This window comes from Branchiostoma lanceolatum, chromosome 4 (assembly GCF_035083965.1).
Source record: "Branchiostoma lanceolatum isolate klBraLanc5 chromosome 4, klBraLanc5.hap2, whole genome shotgun sequence".
In the NCBI taxonomy this organism is placed as follows: Eukaryota; Metazoa; Chordata; class Leptocardii; order Amphioxiformes; family Branchiostomatidae; genus Branchiostoma; species Branchiostoma lanceolatum.
The window spans coordinates 26,833,734-26,853,134 of record NC_089725.1 but is presented as its reverse complement, the minus strand read 5'-3'; the positions used below and the strand labels follow the sequence as shown (position 1 = coordinate 26,853,134).

The following is a 19,401-nucleotide window of genomic DNA, read 5'->3' as shown; positions in this document are numbered from 1 at the left end:
TAAGGAAGTTGTATGAAATATCAGGATTGGGAAAGTTGAATACACTTTCACAGCATCTGTACATTTTGCTGAAAATGGTCATCACTAGGGGAGAGCAGTTTTCGACTCCACTCTGTGTTTTTTCTTCTTCTAAGAACTCACGTCTACGACAAGAAATGTACCATGATTTATTGCCTGGATGCCTGATAGAGTGAGTGCCGCGGAGGACCTGCTGGTAGCTGTAATGAAGCAATTTGTAAGCATGATGGTAGCAAATTCTTGGAGCACAGTTGGAGCAGGATATATGGGGTAGATGATGTGTCTGTCAGCATATTACAGGGATATATATGAAGTCTGCTGGAGCAGGAGACAGGACAGTTAATTTCTCTTCATGTTTCCTGGATATTGTAGCCCAATTGTGCTCTGTCACATTGCACACTGCCTTGTTGTATGCCATGCTGTGCTACAATGTATATCAATCTGGGCAACTCTAGACTGATGCCTTGGCACCATTAGATATGGGTCTTATTTGGGCATGATTTTTAGTGGACGCACTTTTAAGATAAATGATTTACTGCATAGTGCAGGATGAAGGGCCTCGTGGCCTTCAAAGGAACTGATGTAGAAATTATGTTCTTTATACTCACCTATGGCATGATCTGCGAGATGATTCCATTGCCTGTGTTTTATTTTCGTCACCCCATTAATTAAGCATGTTGCTGGGTCCTTGTTTACAGAGGTGGAAGCGCCAGGACCGGCTGCTGATGCACATCGCCACGGGACTGTGCCTGGACAGCGTGGAGGCCGCCCAGGGTCTGGGGGTCACCATTGAGCAGTGCGACAAGACCAGGGTCTCCCAGCAGTGGGAGTACACTCTGGACACCAAGCAGAGATGACAGGCGGGAACTACTACTTCAGCAGACTGGATCAACACTACCGTTTGATATAGAATGTTACAACACAGGCCCTGCTTGGAGTTTGTATCCTGTTCCCTGAATCTGTCCTATTTTTCAACTGCATATGCCCCCAAAATGGCTTTTTCTTATCACCCACAGGACTCAGTTCATTTGTCTCTGTAACCAAAACACTTAGACACAAACCTGTCACAGAGACAGGTGTGAGGAAGATAATGGGACATGTTACTTAATGTTTATGGGGTGACATGGGGTATTTGTCAGGGATGGGGCACACTGTCAGGAAGATTAAACAAATGATAGATTCAGGGGAAAGTATATCAAATTCTACCCAGGGCCAAAAGAAGACCTTCCAACACCCGTGTGGAAATATTATCCATGTAGTTTGACTAGACAGCTTATAAAGGTTCCATTTATGCAAGGTCTTACTACTGCAAAACATCACTACTACTTAAGTGCCAAGTGACTTATAGGAAAAGTGTTAGTCACGGCACCAATTATGTGTATGTAAATAGGAAACATGGGGACAAATGATAGGTTACCCAAAGAAGTGTGAATCATGTCATTTTAGTACCAGTGGCATCCTCTTTCTACTCAGCAAACAAGAAAAAGCTGCCAAAAGGTTACGGAATTTCTTTTTCGCTTGAGGTTGAAGGGACTTTATTTTGTCTTACATAAGAAAGATGGCAGACAAATAACTGTCATTTGAATAATGAGCAGAAATCATGATTCAGTCTTTAGGCTGGTTTGTTATGCATTTCTGAAAGGACCTTAACTAAAATTTTGTTAAGTGGCCAGTATCTAAATAGAAGGTAACCAATGCGAATTATTGAAATTAAGCTATTTTATAGGAAGAGGGATGGAATATGTTGACATGCTATTTAAATGGATCAACTTTGGTCGTGTCAATTGCAGTTTGTGTTTGGCTTGTAGGTACTATGTTTGTTAATGTACAGAGTAATATATCATAATGTAAGGTAAATGCTAACATTCCAGAGGACTGATTTTATTGTGCGAGTATATTTTTAAAAAGTGTCACAGTGAGCTGCTGCAATGTTCAGTGTATCTCCCTCGTCACCAGTTACAATGCAGCAAATGGGTTTTACTCCTTCCATTCCAATTTTTCACACATACGAATAATTATATGTGGAACTTTTAACTTGTGCCAATATAGGAAAGCTGTAAGTGTTGCTTATTTATTGCTACATTTGGTGTATAACATGAATTAATATGAAAGAGAAGAGAAGCTACTATGTTCTGATTTGATAATCCAGTAGCAGCATATGTAGCAGAATGTCTCACTTTCCAAAGTGAACATGTCTGTATTCGCTTTTTTAATTTGTGTATTTGTGCATTAGCTACATGTATACTGGCCTGGGTACAAGTTATATGCACTTGAAATTGTCTTGGGTTGGGCATTTCAAATCTGAAATTGATAAGTTTATGATTGTGGTGTTACCAGTGTCCTACACAATCTGGATTAGTACAGTTGACAATCTCCATCTATGTTGTGCTTGGCCTGTATACCATATCATTTCCAACGAAGTGCTTTGCAACCTATATAAAGCTATGCAACCTAAAACTCTCTGCCCAAAGTACTTTCTTTCCTGTGTACATCTCTCTGCAAAACAAATAGCTTGACAAAGCAAAAGGAGCCTGCCATCATGTAGACTGCTACTAAGATTTTGTGCAGTACTTCAGCGAGGTGAGCTGTTCAAAAAGACTTAAATGTCTCTGTCATCAGTACAGATTTGTGGCCAAGTCAGTGGAAATATCAGTCTTATTTAGACTTAGATGATCTCTGTTGTAATAGGACATGTTCAATCGATGGAAACTTTGAGAAATGTTGTGACCTATACTACGTAATAGAGAAACATTTGAGAATCAAGGTGATCATTGGAATGCATCCATAATAATAATGAAGTAATGATTGTGAAATGATAAGTTGTCAAATACTGATGCAATGATCATGCCTCGTGACTTAAAAATACTAGTAGAGGACATACATGTAGGAATTCTTACTGCCAAACCACATGAAGAAAACAGTCCAGTGATCCACACTCAGTTTGTCTTTAATACTTTTCAATTGACATCCTGTTCAGGTATCAGTGTTGAAATGATTACTTTAAATTTGTGTCTTATTCTGTACAATGCAGTTTTGCATTAGGACTCCGACTGTGAACAAGGTGTTCGTCAGAGTAAAGTTTTTAACTGCTATGCAGTTGTAAGAATAGATGATAATGAATTAATGATAGGAAATGGAGGGAACAACATCTGTACCATCGGTCTTTGACATTCCAAACACATTCTAATGTTTTCTATAGCTGCAGAATATATATACAGCCAGTACATGTATGTAATATACAACTGTGCCAATAAAATGTGCAAATAGTGCAGGCCTTGTGCAAGTCATTTGTCTCTCTGTGTTTTTACAATCCCAGAAATATATACATATCAGAAACATCCTATATTCAAACAACAAAATACATGTAGGATTTACTTTATTCGGAACAAGTCATCTATGATACAGCTAAGCTTTATGTTATTTTAATTATCTACATCTTCAATCCGTCTCTCATCCTGGCAATTTCTCTTGATTTCCTCTCAGCATTTTTTCTGTATCTCTCAAGCTCCTGCAAAACAAAAAGTGTGGACGTCAAAGAAGATTCAGTGTAACAGTTCGGACTGCCTTTCCCTATCTTAACCATATGAAAACATTGGCTGTTTTACAATGCAAATAACTCAATATTCAGGCACTCTTCCCACGATATATCTTAAGTTCTTTACAGATAGATGTTTTCTGACGGACCAGCTTTTCTGAGGTACAGGACTGTCAATTGTTCACAGGACATCTGCTTGGAGATTGCAGTAATGCCTTACCTCATCCTTCTGTTGCCTCATGGCATCAATGCTTGACTCTGCGTACTGAGGGTCCTTAGCAGGGTCATCCTGAACTGTGGGGACAGCTGACACCTGCAAAACAAGGAACAAAACCTAATGAGGGGGGACGAAAGCTTAGTCACGTTCAGGTCTCCGGTACCACGTTACAGTGGGAAGTAGAACCAGTCAGTATTGCTCTGTTTAAGGTAGCACAAAGGCTATGAAATGTTGGTAGTTATATAATTCTTTTGATTGTATGAACTGAAATATCCAAGAAAAAAACTCAGCAGAATTCGAAGTCCTTTAAACTGCTTTAGCAAAGATTTTTTCATCCCAGATTGGAGGAAGTAAGGAAATGATTGATCTGCTTACCTGTTGGACTACCAGTGGACTAGCCCCACTGTAGTAGCCCAAGGGCTATTGAAATAGAGATGGGCACTGCCCCTGCACACAAAAGGGTGTAAGAAGGATTTTAACTTAACACAAACGCACCTGTGGGAAGTGGCCGGTGAAAGCCTGTTTCCACAGTTCCACTGGATTTCTGGCACTCATGGTGCCAACATTGCCCTCGGGTAGGGGAGGTGGACCTTTATAGGGAAGAAAACAGGTTGTCATGCATCCCACATTGCACAAAGTTTGAGTAACAAAAAATAGTTGTAACAAACTACAAACTTGTTAAGTTGATAACAAATCATGTAGTCTTAAATTCTGCAATAACAAGAACCAATAAATGAAGCCAAAAGTCATCTATTGCATGTTATCCAATATTCACACCCTATTTCAGCATGAAACATAGTGAAGATGATCATAGCATTACCTATTTGTTGGAAGGCATCTGCGCCAGCAGGGATGTAGATGGGCTTGTTGTGTTCCAGCTGCATGGACTTGAGTTGTGGAGCAGCGGCGCCGAACGACAGGTGGTTATTCATCACCCTCCCCCTGTCTATCAACTGCTTCATCTTCAGGCTGAAAAACTGGCAGAAATTTGGATCATGAATAAGTGGTGTGTTGTGGTGTGGTGTGATCGGTTTATCTGACAATTCTTTGATTCTTATTTGATTGATGATCAAAACCAACATTAAGAGGTAAGTACTAGTCTCTTATTATCATGATAGACAAAGGGGAAGAAACCTGATTTTTTTTTCAGTTCTGTGATCATTAAGTGACATGCAAATTAGAAAGTAACTGTTACCATGAATCGCATAAATACTAAATTTCACACAAAAGTATGAATAAAATGATATAGAACCTACCAACAGTGATGCACCGTAATTGTGAGCCACAAATCTCAGGGTCTTGCAGATGATCTTCCTCTTCTCAGAGTCAAAGTCCTATAAACAGAAGCATGAATGAAATGGAAACTTTTGAAACATCAAAACTTTTCAGTTGCGTTATCTACTTTTTAAACATCTTCTACCAAACCAATTGAAACAAACATTGTCTTATCACATTAACATTCTACATAGTTAAGACAGCATGATTGGTAACAATCAAGTAAATTCAGAGCCAGTAGTGACTGCTACCGGGCTGGCATGTACCTGTTACAATGACTTTACATAGTACTAGTACACACATCACACATGTCCTTACCTGGAAAACATCATACTTCCCACCAACGATGACCAGAGGGACTGGGAAGGGGTCGACCATGTCCTTGTCCTGTTGATATGGAGAAAGCAAAGAAACATTTGTCAAATGACTACAAAAGACATCTATCAAAATAAAATAGAAGAATGAAGAAATGAAGCCAATACTCCTGAGTCCTCAGCTTAGCAGCTGAGCTGTTGGTTTTATTTGACAGGATGCTGTCATACAGCACTGACTCAGGTAGGCGTTGGTTCTACACTTAAACTTCTGTCTGTCTCTGCTTGTCACAATTTCTTGGAAGCAGATCCACATCTTTAATCTTTATTCATTTAACTTCACTTATATGTTTGTTCGTATTGCATACCCTGTAAAATGAACAATGGCATAACACACCAGGTTTGTAATGAATAATACAACCTGCATATACGGACAGATTTTATCTAATCCACTCAAACTGCGGACCCCTACTCTTTTTGATACTTACAGGATGTTCATCATACTTCTCCCAGGCCTTCTTCCTGAGCGCCTGCTTCACCCCAGGCTGCAGCTTGTCCAGCTCAGCGATGGACTTGTCGGCTGCTGCACGCGCCTGTTTCAGGAGGGTCTCCATGGTAACCCAGAGGTCGTCAGGTCTGGACAGGTCCAGCACCAGGATGACGGCCAACTGTCTATAGGTGGGAATGGGAGAGAAATTAGGTACATGTGAGTTCCAGTGCTTGAGTGTAGCCATCACATGTGGTCTGCTTGGTAGAAATATCTGAAATGAACACCAAAAGGTTACAAATTTGATCACAACAGAGCAAGATGTCAAACTAAGTTTACTTTAATATTGGTCTGCAATACCGTACCAGAAAACACATGATTTTAACTGACAGATATTGCTGACTGAGGTATGATGACCCACCTGACACTGTTGACGTTTATGGCAGTGTCTACCAGTCTGGATAGAAAGGTCCCACCTCCAAGCTCCCAAATATTCACCACGTCTTTGGCCTGAAGATTACAAGCAGACAGAACTGATTGATGCAAAATCAAAATCATGTAATGTCTGGACATATGACCACATGTTTTCAGAACTCAATGTGACTGCAAGTTAGATGTCACTGTTTGCTGCGGAATTGCATAAAAGGCTATTGGATTATGTACAACAGTGATGAACCAAGATTAAGGGGGAGAACAAACTCAAACACAGTTAGTGTTGCATTTGCCACCTTGCAACGAGCAGTAGAAGAGTGAATTATGCCAAGACGAGGAAAGCTGAATGTCACTGAAATGTTTTCAAATTTAAACAAACTGAAGACTAAAACTCACCAGATTGTTTCTGGCTCTCCTGCCAAATGTGAACTCAAGAGCAGTTGTGGGTTTTGCAGCCTCATCTCTAAATGGGATGGAGAAAAGAGGAGGACATACAATCAAAGATGGAGGATGTCAAAGACAGACAGTTACTGATTTACTTAGACTATCATATCATACGTTGCTGTTTTACAGACCACCTAAATGAAAGATTTGATTAATCATAAAAAGCCTGCAACCTCCGACAACTATGAGAACCATTCAACCATACTAATATTAGTGTTTATGAATTAATAACACACCAATGTTCATGTAAGAAAACTGAACATGTGAGAGAACATCACAAGGCTGACAGTGGTTGAAAAATGTTGTTATCTTCATGTCAATTAAACTCAGTTTTAACTGTTTTATTTCAACATGTGAAAGCAGCCCATAATGTATGAGTTAACTGCATGCAATGCTACCAACTTCTTAAAAGCACATGCATTTGCAACTGAACATAAGGTGCATATGGATTTACATGCATATGTATACAGTATGTGGCAACATACATGAGTTATAGGTACATTTGTCTTTTTAATATCACAGCAGCACAAGCAGTTAATTGCAATAGAACACAATGATTAGTGCCTTATAAGTGCGGCTTGCCATGCAAGAAAAACTTCATACAAGTTATCAACCAGTACACAAGGATTGCTGGATACTAGTGCACCCCATGCAGAGACTTGGTGAGTTAATGACAGAAACAAAGAGGCTACAGACTCCACATTAACATGTCAAACTTACACAGGCCCTTCCCTGACAGGACATTCCACATTAAAACAAAGGAAATGTATATGTTAGCAGTGTTAATATTGGCATAAAAAATCAATCACAAAGAACCTGAATTTGTACGTGGTTCCTACATAGTCATGCAAACAAGCAACATACAGAATTAGTTTGCAAGCATTTCACAACCATGTTAAATGATTAGAACATGCAACCAATCAGCCAAACAGTACAAAGAACTGCAGCCAACCATTTGTATATGGTACTGATGTTATGCTACCTTAAACAACTAAAATCGATATAACGTCACAGAGGCATTGCCATTTAATTTGCAAGACAACAATTCTGTTACTAGTACCTTACCTGTCTAGGAACCTCAGGATAATTGAAGTTTTACCCTGCAAGGAAAGTTAAAAGGACCATTAATATCATACCTCAGTTTTCAATAAGTCATGTTTACTATCTACACGTATGTGCGAATATGACCTTCAGGCACCTCAATGACCAAGACACCTTACTATCTGAAATATGTAAAGCATTTTTACTGTCTGAACTATGTAAATCATTTTCTTGATAACTGTATGGATGATGCAAATTTGGACAGACTTACAGAAGTTTTACTGCCCATCAAGAGAACTGAGCTTTCCTCTGCTGGTCGGTTTTCCTGCTGACCATCTAGAATCCAAGCAAGAAGTTTAGTGAATTACAAACATGCCATGCACGTAAATGTTATGCGGACTGAAGGTGATTACTGCTGACTTTCTAAAACATTTTATGAGACTGAATTGTACGTAATGTTAATGGAAACTTTTAACTTCACATGTTTCTCTTACAATATAAGACGCAAAGCAACATACTGGATATCATAGGCTAAACAGGTGGAAGCATGCCTTCTTATCTTTGCCCGGAAACATCAGTAACTACAATTGCTACATGTTTAAACTCGATTTTTGTGTAAACTTGAGAATTCCTCCTCACCTTTCCCATCCTTCTCCTGCTGATGGACCGTTTCTATGGCAAGATCCCAGATGGAATCCCTGTAGATATCAACAAAAGACAATATGAACTAAATACAAGAACCGCAGATACACAACCTACTATTGTTAATGTTGTTGGCCCTACTACATATATCTTGCCTGCTTTGAACATCGTTTTTCAGCGTGGCGCTAGTTCCACAAATTATCATCATTGGCATATTTCGTTATATCAAGGAGGTTACCTCCTTGGTTATATACAGTTCCTACCTGCAAAGACTCTATATACCCCTCCCCCTTCACAGGCATAACGCAGCTGTTATGTACAAATCAAAACAATGCCACACAAAGCTGAACATGGCATGGAATGTATCTTACCCTTTAGACATGTTTAGAGCAAAGTTTTGCCCTGATGAACAACTTAAATCGTTCCAAACTCCAGTCCTCTTCTGCTCTCCAACTTCGCCGGTCTGTTTGGGACAGTGGAATGTGTGAAACGTCATCAACAAGCGCGCTTTGTGCGTGACGTCATCAGAACATGTGGGGTTCACCATGGTGCGCGTAAACAACGAAAGCAGGTCGATGGCTGTTTGGTTTTTGAGCGATTTCTGAGGTTTGTTCTTCCTTTATTCCCTTGCCGGCTGCAAAAATATACACATGACATCTTTAAGGATACAATGCATTTGATTCGATAGCTTTATACTGTCTTTGAACCTTGGAATTTACATTTTCAGTAGGTTGATGTGACAGATTTCGCCCCCCTCCCACTCTCTTCAGAATGTGAAAATGATAAGTTTGGTTGCATTCAAATCTTATGCATAGCAAGGAGTGACTGAGAAGGGCCAATGGCATTCGACCTGGCGTTTGTTATTCACAAGATAATCCTGTCAATAGTGCAAGAAAATCTTATTGACAGGGACATCCTGTCAATAGTGCAAGAAAATCTTATTGACAGGAACATCCTGTCAATAGTGCAAACAATTTCTTATTCATCCTGTCAATAGTGCAAGAAATTCTTATTGACGCGAACATCCTAACTGAAGACTCGACTCTACTTAACTCTACTCTACTCTATACTATAGTTAAGGCCTTCAAGATTTATATGTTATGAAGCTGGATATCTAACCCTTTTACCGATCTTTCAACAGCAAATAGCAAGCCTTGTGTGGCCACCCGCACCCCAGCCATGTCCAACTCCATTCCTGGCACACCCAGGAGGGTCCTCCCTCCCATCGCCACTGGCTCAGACAGAGCTGCGCTGGATGAACTGGAAAACTCCATCCAGGTGGAGCTTGCCAGACTTCGCGCTTCGTCAAGAGGCCCTAATGAGCTGTCGTATACGGTGTTCAAGGATGTATTTGATCAGGTACATCACATTATTCTGACATTTTCAATGCAGGAGATTTTAATAATGCTTCCATGTTTTGTACATCATGTGATACAACTTAGGTCACTAGGAAGTACAGGTACGTGTAGTAGTCTGTGATATTGACACAAAGGTTTTGTCAGTCGTAAACGTCCTCAGGCAGTGCAACACATGGTACTCTTTGATGTCTATAGTTTGTACTGCTAAGTAAGTTTTTAATGTAAAATCAACTTGACGAAGTCATAATAACATGTACAACGTAGCAATCATGGTGTTTTGACTCTTTGGAGTAACGTTTAATCATATTCATAATTATCTTTTTTATGACTACGTTTTTCCTTCTGTACAAACTGTAAGATGTCCTTCGGTACGAACAGTAAGATGATTAACCCCCAGTCATATCCCCCCACAGTTGATCCAGCATGCGTCAGCCTACTGTAACCTGCTGACGGCCATCAAGGCGGAGTACGAGGCTGTGATCGAGGACCTGCAGGAGGGGCAAAGGGAGGCCTTCTACCTGGAGGGGAGGCTGAAGGCCACGGCCGCTGAACCCACCACTGTGGTCAACTACAGGAGGAGGGCAGAGGAACTGCAGCAAAAGTACTTAGTGCTCTGTGTTCTGAATTTTAGATTATCATAAGTCAGCAAAAAATGTATGCATGGTGATCATATTTCACGTAATTGTAAGGACAGTCGACAGTCAGCCTGGTATCCAAACCTATTAGAGCTACAAAGTCACTTTTTTCCTCTCTACTATTTGCAGAGAGGATGAACGAGACTGCAGCTCTATAGGTTTGGATACCAGGCTATGTCAATCTGGAAGAAAGTCATATTGTGATAGACACTATCAATCAAGAGTATGCCTTTTAGTACTCTAAAGGTTACAATTTCATTGAATTCTGGTTGCCTAGGAGCTTTTATAGAGTGCTGCTTGAAAGTTGTGAACATGACAGAAGATGTATGTTTGATATATGTTTGCTAAACTTGTTTTCTTGAATCTCAGAATGTCAGTGATCCAGAGAGATAATGCTCGTCTGGCAGCAGAGCTGGACCGAGTGAGAGCAGCGAGGGAAGCCATGCTGAAGAAAGATGAGGATGACAAAAGTACCCAGAAGCCCAGGAGAACAGACTTCAGACCAATACCTGGTGAGTCTTCTGAAAAATAGGCCAAAGCAATGTTTGCATTTCCCTATCCTTTCACAATGCTCTGCTTATTCTGTAATGTCTTTTTTTTTTAAAAGACAGTACAAGTTAGCCTGAATTTTCCAGCAGTGATCAGAAAGAGACTAGAGACTTGTCTCAAGTATTGTTACTGTAGTTATTAGTCCACTTTTTATTGAGGGTCGAAGATGAGGTTATTTTTGTCATGGAACGGATAGTCAATTCAGCACCACCAAGGATAGATCTGTTGTGCTGTGTGGAGGCATGTCTAACCCACTTCAGATGGAGAACAACAGACGATAAACCAGAATATGAGTGAGCGTCTGTGAATGTACTAACTAAAGATGATTCTAGTTCATTCTACAAATCTGATTAAAGTGAATTCATCCCTAGCCTCAATACTAGTTGAGTGTGTATTTAAATCTCCAACACGTGTGTACCCAATGATTTATTCATTCCCTGTACCCCAGGTTTAAGCCTAGAGGAGAGCACCGATGTGAAGACCCTGAGCAGGTACCACGCTAAGCTGGAGCATCAGCTGAAGGAGCTACACGTCAGCCGGAACACCAAGTACGCACCCAAGGTCAAGAAACAGGAGCTCAAGGACACCCTCACCAAGCAGGTCAACATGAGACATCATCTGGCAGACAGGACTGTCAGGCTGAAGAACAGGTGGGAGACTCGGGAAACAGAAGTCTGTCAGTTAGATATTAGGAATGGTAGAAATATGGAACATAATAAGTCTTTTTCTTCAAGCCAGGCAACATCTTTTGCACCACAGTCGCTCCTGTGAGTAAGACAACCAGAGCTGCAACCACCTCTAGTCACAAGCCACATTGAAACAGTCCTGAGCAACCATGTGTTCTCAACAACGATTTTCCTCAGTCCCTTTAGTGGTCACTAAAACCAGGTTTGACTGATGTTTGACTGGTGGACTTTGTGTGGTTGCTGATGATTTTTATTTAGCTTGTCACACAGACCTGTTAATTTTCTGTGGTGCTGCTTTTTAAGTGGTTCAGGCTGAAAGCAATTGTGTGAGAGGTTAGATAAAAGTTCTTAATGGGAGCTACATTGTATGTGACTCTGTCTGTCTTACTGTGGAGCAAAAGGATTCTGTTGGCTTGAAGGGTTAGTCCACTCCATATTTTTACTGCAGTTAGGAATCGTTTTTGTCTAAGCAAGTATTGTCAAAATTTTCCAATTCATGTCTAACTGCAGTGAATTGCTACAGGTGTCAGAAGCTGAAGGTGGCTGTGGAAGTTGCTGAGATCTACAAAGAGAATCCTCCTGAAAACCACAGCATGAGCGACCTGATAACAATGGCCCTCACCACACAGTCCATGGGATTTGCATTCAAAGGTAACCTCACTGTGACACTACTAAGGAATAAGTTGAATGTGTGATTGTAATTATTATAGAGAGTGACTTGATACTACGTCAGCAGTCAACCTCTCTAAGTACCAAATTTTAATGTATTATTATGAGGGACAGTGGGTTGTTACTCCACCATGTCTTGCACAGGTATTGGAAGGCAAAGGCAATCCTTCTCCTACAATGTGCACTTTTATCCTCCCTAACCTTCTGTAAGTCAGGTACCCACTTACACATGGGTGGAGTGAGAAATGTCATGTAGAGCCTTTTCCAAGGACATAATGTCTATCTAGCAATGCCAGGAATTGTACCTGTGACCTCTTGATCCCATGTCCTAACCACCACCAGCCCGTCGATGTCACTTTTCAATAATCGACCCTAAAATGTTCCCCCAGGTGTTTCAGGTCAGCGTGACACGCCCTTCTCTTTCGAGGACGATGACCCCAATAAGGAGAAGGAGGCTGAGATGCTTCTTGAGTACATTGACAAGTTCCACGAGCTGTTTGACGAGCAGTGTTACCAGGACGCTGCCATCCATGCCGCAAACAGCCCCAAGGGCATTCTCAGAACGCCGGAAACTATGGCAAAGTTTAAAGGTAAATGATAATGTCTATTTAAATATTTTAACACTTTTTGACACCTGGGTGGCCCATTCAATGATTCTGCCGAATTGTTCTTCTCCTGTACTTGGAAGTCTTGGGATCAGTCCAACTTAAATCTACCATAGATGGATAGATAGATAGATAAATGAATTATAGGTACATTGAAAGAATTCAAGTAGCTGGTGTGATTTTATAGTTGTCCAGCTCTGAACTGTTGCTAGCCATCATAATTTGGTATGATTGACATCGAAGGAAATACTAATGACTTGTTGTTGATTTTCCTTAATTAGTATGTTTAATGTTCCTTTCTCCAGCTGTAGGGACTGAGGCGTTGCTGGCGTATTGTGAGGCTCTGATGTCGTCGGTGTCGGCCTTGTCCCACCTGCCCAGCCCTGAGGTGTGTCTGGAGTGTGTCAGGTGTGCGCTGTCCCAGCACAGGCTGGACCTGGTCACTCACTGGATAGCACAGAACAGGTATGTTCACAGGGCCCTGGACTTTCACAGCTGTGCACTGCTGTTACTGTAATGTCAGGACTAGCCTGTATTGAATTTGAAACTAATCTCAAAGGAGCATGCATCAAAATGCCTCTTCAACTCTGTGAGACGGATGCTCTAATCAATTTGTGGAGTTTCCAGGGATAGCTCAACGTTACACATTTACCTCTCCTTGTTATCCTCTTGCCATCTTTTAGACTAATTTGTCAACAGCTCGTATTCTCTTACATTAGAGGATACTTTGGCAAAGTAATTACTTGTACATTGACTGAAACAGGTTTTCTGGTCAAAGGTATCATTTCAGTAAACAATAGAGAATGAGTTTTAGTTTCAGCACCTCATAAATGCTCTAGGCATACTCCTGTATTTGATTACTGTAATGTTACATCATACATGTATGTTTTTGTTCCCACAGCTTGCTGCTGACTGAGGAAATAGCCAATGCCCTGTGCGAGTATGCAGACCAGAACCCGCTGAGCAGCCCGGTGTGCCTGGCCCTGGCACAGGCTGTGTTCACAGCCATACAGGCTCACAGGCAGGTAGCTGTCTGTATGTGCCGCCAGGGCAAGGTCTACAACATGGTGGAATATGCACACGGCACCGGCACTTTCCATAAAGGTGAGTTACTGCGGACATAACTTGATTTCCCTTTAGCTTTTCTGTATGGGATGTGTCAATAGAATTCTTTTCATTAAATTGGAAGGACATCAAATGGGGCTTGTATGACAAGGTTTATCATTTGATTTGTTGGCATATATACACTTGCATCAAGGGCACTTACATCAAATGTCACAAGAGAAACTGAATGATGTAGTTACTGACCAGATGTTGAAAAAAATCCTTTCTGGTGTACGATAATCAAAGGATAGCTTCCAGCAGATGGTCATTATCTTATAATCAAAAACTGTGTTGCCTTCTTCCTATTTCTTCTCTAGAGCAGCCGTTGGCGATGAGTCACGTTAATTTTCCATGTGGTACATGTATGTCATTGTCTCTCATACTAGCAGTTCTGACAATACGACCCTGCCATGACTTTTTCAGCTGACTGGGCGCACGTGCTGCAGACGTGCCCGTCCCTGGAGCTGGCCCGGTCCCTGATCCGGCCGTACAACGACCAGCCCCCCGCCCTGCAGCTGGGCCAGGCCGTCAGCACGCTGCTGCAGACAGAGGACTACATGACAGGGCTGAAGCTGCTGCAGGAGACGCACGACAAGTTCCCCGCAGGTCAGTTCTGTTCTCAAGATTCACCTACAAAATAATGTGTATTTGTCTGAAAAAGGTCCTACAGAAACTTAATGTTTCTTCATATTACATTATGTTGTTGGAAATCAATGTTGAATATCAAACAATATTGGTTGATTTTTAGATAAAAGTACCAGTGAGTTGGTGAATGTATGTTGGTATATTTGCTTCTACTGATATGGAAAAACCTATTTTAAAAATGCTTTTCAGTTTGCCAATGACTGTTGTGATAAGGCTTGTAGATAATGACCTAGTGTATGTATGATATAGACCAAATGTATCATATATAGACCTACATGATAGCAAAACTTCAGCCAGACCTTTGTACATCCAAATCTACCTATATCTTCCCCAGGGTCCTCATCAGGCAGTCTGCACCATGCCGTGTTCGATGACAGAACCACGACGTACGAGAGCTGGTTACACATCGCTGAGACCGCGGAGCAACATGGCTATGAGGATGTGGGACTGGAGCTCCTCACGACTATTATCGTCAAATATGTGTTAAACAAGGTCTCTGAGGAGACTGCTTCCATTCAGTACTTGTACGACCAACAGATATCGTAGGAAAGTCTTGTGGGGAAAAACATGGATATACTAGACTAATACTGTATATTATATTATTAACATTTGACCCTCTATTACTACTGTCCAATCTGGAAAATCAGTTACGAAGGAGCCTAGTATTATATTGTCATAATTTGGAGCTGCCTTCAGTCTATCTATTAAAGAATGCTGTAATACTGAAGTGTAGAAATGATTGTTGCACTAACAGTTACACGTCACTGTTGACTGAAATGCCTTTGTAGATTAAAAGTGTCCATCAAAATTAACACACACAAGCATACATGTAGATACTGCAAAGCTTTATTTTTCTATATACTTGCTGATGAATAATAAATCATTTTCCGGTGTCAACGTTGATGTCCATTCTTTTAACATAATTAGATTAACAAAATACACTATGGCACCAGATCTTTCTACATCAGGGATATGTCACTGTCAGAGGCATCCAAACAGGATTTACATCCATACTATGCCTTCTATACCCATCTATATCTTTATCATTCCTCATTACAATTTGTACAATCCTCAGTATGTCCCTTGCCCACTTTCGTATGCTTCAAATGCCTTCACATCAAAACTCTGCACAGGTTATGTGCCTTCTGTAGTTAAGTTTTTAGGTATATGTTACATTTGTACCTTTGTACCTGACTAGCCCATTTCAGTGGAAGACAGTAAAATTCTGCATGGCATTGAAGTAGAGCCATGGTATGGCGCTTTGAAATGTTGCTGACTTGCTGGTGAGTTTACATATGGAGACTTGTAACCTGAAGCCATCAGACATGGACAATACAAGCTTACGACATAAAGTGTAGGGCTTTAGTGCTTGAGACATGGGAAATAAAAGTAGAAGTGTTCTTGCAGCATATCAAACAATCCTATATTGTGATCACAGATCGCAATAACTTTGTTTCCACAGAACAACTTCCCACTTGGAAACTAGGGAAACTTACAAATATTTACAGTCTTATTAACATAAGCAAAAACAACCTAACATATAGTAGATAGTTGACCTCTGCATAGATTGAAGCATAAGTACTACTTCCAAAATGTCTGCTTAAAGTTGGAGGACAATTGTGTGGATACTAGATATTAAGCAAGTTAGCTGTACATCAGAGGACAAAAACATTTGCAACAAACAGATAAGGTTACAAGCACTGAATGCAAAGTTACAACAACTGTTTGGATGACAAGGGCAACAAATAATGTACAGTCTGCGTTAGTTGATATTTGTGTAAAATACAATGTAGTGTCATGACTTCACAATTGCCATTGATGTACTATTACTAATCTTCAAGCAGATGAAAAAAGGCAAAATCGTAATGCTTCTCAAGCTCCTGGTTCTGCAGATTTGAAGGGCCCACTGCTCAGTGGAACTAGGGGCTTGAGAAACATTACGATTTTGCCTTTCTACATCTGCTTGAAGATTAAACTATTACTTAGCCTGGAGTCCAGCCTTGTTAGCTTTGGTCCACTCCCAACATCACATTGGGAGCGGACCCAAGCTAACAAGGCTGGACTCCAGGCTAACCATTACTACCCCGTGTAACACACTCCCAGTATCTGAGGCTCGATAAGGCCCCTCCCTGAGGACTGCAATCAGTGGGAGGGCCACTATGGGCCCAATCAGTCAATCTAATCAGGCTAAGGTGCTATCTACTGTCATACAAGCAGTGTTATCAGTACATACAGGGACATGACACTGATGTGTCAATTGGCTATGGTATGAACATTATAGGATACAGTTTGATCAATTTGATAAGCTGTAATGGTGAGATTTGCTTGAGCGCCTGTAACTGATGATTACAATGATATAGAAAATGACATTCTTTACATGTACACCGCATCAATGACTCCTCAGACTCAAATATCCAACATTTACAACTGCCCAGATCCTGAGCATTTAACGACAAAATTCACTAGCAAAACTATCAAACAGAAAATACATTTGATTTAACACATCTACTAAGTATATGATTCTGCAAGGTCACAAATATCTGCCACCCTGAAAAATGTGTACTTCTGCATATCTTGACTGTGCATACCTGGGGGGTACAGCCCTAGATATCTCTCAAACACACTATTTTTCAGTAGCAGATATATGTAACCCGGCAGATAAATGTTAATGGAGGCTAACCCAGCTGCACCTTTTTGTGACTCCCTGAAGAGGCGTTATCCATTGATAGCTGCCGTGTGCTATTGCATTGAGCATAGAGAATATTTCACTAAATTCATTTTGGAAGTGCAGCATTGTGCTAGTAACTATTACCTAACAGTCCTAACTGAATCTAAAGCTTTCATAAATCTCCAAGCAGACAATGGAAGGCAAGATTGTAATGTTTTCTAGCTCCCCTTTTAGGAAGGCCATTTTTCAAACAAGAACTGGGAGCTGGAAAATGTTATGATCTGCCTGGTTAAGTTTTCATAGCAATCTCACATCTCACTACAAAGCACCAGAAGCTCCTCTGCAGCAAAACAAAAGTAGTACATGTGTACATGTCTACAGTGTATATGTACATTTCCAGCACAAGAGGCAACTGGCTGTATGGAAAATATTGCAATAAGGCACACAGTCACTTACTGCTGGAACAGTAGAAACAAACTAGCAGCAGCTATTAAAGAGGGGCACATGGTATCTCGCACAGCTTCATATTCTATACATCTTAAACAGTGCATTAGCTTCTATTTTTACTTTCTTTTAAATACTAAGTTCCTAATAGATGTAAAGTAGTCTTCCCTAGTTTGTTACATCAGAGTGTTTTCCACTCTGTATGCTATGTTGTTTCATATAGATTGGTACAGTAATAAGGTAGAGCTTTATCTGATGAAGTGGGGAGGTTATATGGCTGTTGGCTAAGAATGTTCAGGTTAGGCTGGTCACCCTTCCAAGTGCAATGCGTAGCCTAGCCTGCGTTCAACTAGCCTGGAATCTAGTCTTGTTAGCTCTGGTCCGCTTCCGACTGTCGCTACTCAGCTTGCAACCATTGGAAGCACACAACCTAAAAAGGCTGGATTCCAGGCTGCCGTTAAAATAATTGCGTAACTAAGGTAGTGGTTTATCTGATGGGTTTTGGCCAAGATTGTTAAGGTTACGCCAGTCCCCCTTCCAATGGCAATGAGTAAGGGCTGTTCAGCAGATTCAACTGACAGAGGAAACACAACGTGTGTGTACATGTACTTGTGAGTCTACTTCCTGGGGTTATGTGGGATGTAAGGGACCTGGTGAGTGGGGTACTGGGAGCGGGATCCGGGCAGGTGGGCATTCTGGTAGGAACCCTGGTGACCATCCACACGGCTGCCACCGCCGCTGCCACGGTCAGAGTTACGTCTCTGCGGCGGGCCTGGAAACAACGTGCAAGTGAACATTGTAAGGACGAGAACAGACGCACTGCAAAATGTTCTGTTACAATAGCTTGAAGGTTCATCTATGCTGGTAGAAATCATTCTGAAGCAAAGTTGAACTATAATTTTCAACACAAAAAATCGACTGTATGACTGTTCAAAGACAAAGACTGGAGTTGTACAGTCGAAAATTTGAGTGAGTCCAACATTTGTGGTGAAACCTGGCAACTTTGCTTCAGAACAGTCCGTTACCTGCTATGTCTCAAAATATCACAAAAACCTGTTTCCTGACAGAATTTTCCAAGAGGTGGTTAGGAGTTGTGTTAGTATAGGCTGTTAGAAACTGAACCATGGTTCATCCAAAGGAAAATACAATGTATCTGTGTGAGTCCACCACACACTCTAGTTAGCACTTTTGTTTAGCTTGAATTTTGTTAACTGTTAGCAAATAAACTTTGGCTCATCCAAACTGAGTGGGTCAGTCCACACAAGCCTTCAGTTAGCACAATTGTCAGTAGGGGTGAGGTCTCAGCTGCACGACCATGTCAGACGCTCTCAGCACACCACCTTCCTGCCCCACCTCTCAGGCTATCCTGTACATCATGATCGGTCTGCCCGCCTGTACCGTAGCTAATGGTGGTGCTCCAGTGGCGGTCAGGCGCCGAGTTCAGCTGCACGTTGGTCACCCTGATCATCCCATGGCCCGTCTGCACCTGCCCCCTGTACGGAGTGATCCCTGGAAGGCCCCCTTCCCCCGTGCTCACCATCGCTGGCTACATGGGGAAAAAAACGACAAGAAGAAAAAAAAGTTCAACACTGACCAATCTCGAATATAGACTAGAACTTTAGTAGGCCCCCATTCC

General features: G+C 41.2%; 4 protein-coding genes across 6 annotated transcripts in view; 2 read left to right on the top strand and 2 right to left on the bottom strand.

The window, feature by feature from the left end:
• LOC136433747 (polypeptide N-acetylgalactosaminyltransferase 16-like) overlaps positions 1-3,287 on the top strand; it is a 33,472-nt gene extending 30,185 nt beyond the window's left edge. The window contains exon 15 of the mRNA XM_066426233.1: positions 717-3,287. Coding sequence (XP_066282330.1) covers positions 717-875 — 159 coding nt within the window. The 3' untranslated portion in view covers positions 876-3,287. The remainder of the gene's footprint in view (positions 1-716) is intronic.
• Positions 2,950-8,907, bottom strand: LOC136433748 (cytoplasmic dynein 2 light intermediate chain 1-like). Its single transcript, XM_066426236.1, has 13 exons — positions 8,774-8,907; positions 8,400-8,458; positions 8,032-8,096; positions 7,785-7,819; positions 6,672-6,738; positions 6,265-6,353; positions 5,845-6,028; positions 5,364-5,432; positions 5,027-5,104; positions 4,591-4,747; positions 4,266-4,360; positions 3,774-3,866; positions 2,950-3,526 (listed from the first exon to the last, which is right to left on the bottom strand). The coding sequence occupies exons 1-13, from the start codon at positions 8,896-8,898 to the stop codon at positions 3,449-3,451; spliced, it is 1,194 nt and encodes a 397-aa protein (XP_066282333.1). The 5' UTR covers positions 8,899-8,907; the 3' UTR covers positions 2,950-3,448.
• A 4-nt stretch (positions 8,908-8,911) lies between these two features.
• LOC136433746 (clathrin heavy chain linker domain-containing protein 1-like) lies at positions 8,912-15,550 on the top strand. Its single transcript, XM_066426232.1, has 11 exons — positions 8,912-9,008; positions 9,544-9,761; positions 10,174-10,361; positions 10,765-10,907; positions 11,393-11,594; positions 12,154-12,281; positions 12,689-12,889; positions 13,210-13,369; positions 13,806-14,008; positions 14,432-14,614; positions 14,988-15,550. Exons 2-11 carry the CDS (start codon positions 9,582-9,584, stop codon positions 15,197-15,199), a joined length of 1,800 nt encoding a protein of 599 aa, XP_066282329.1. The 5' UTR covers positions 8,912-9,008; positions 9,544-9,581; the 3' UTR covers positions 15,200-15,550.
• LOC136433744 (leucine-rich repeat-containing protein 9-like) overlaps positions 15,484-19,401 on the bottom strand; it is a 27,335-nt gene continuing 23,417 nt past the window's right edge. Inside the window, exons 35-36 of one of the 3 annotated variants that reach the window (XM_066426228.1) lie at positions 19,119-19,311; positions 15,484-18,537 (exon numbers count right to left, since the gene is read on the bottom strand). In XM_066426228.1, coding sequence (XP_066282325.1) covers positions 18,383-18,537; positions 19,119-19,311 — 348 coding nt within the window. In that variant the 3' untranslated portion in view covers positions 15,484-18,382. Of the gene's footprint in view, positions 18,538-19,118; positions 19,312-19,401 lie in introns of those variants that run through there. The other 2 variants (XM_066426229.1, XM_066426230.1) reach the window with 2 other exon arrangements.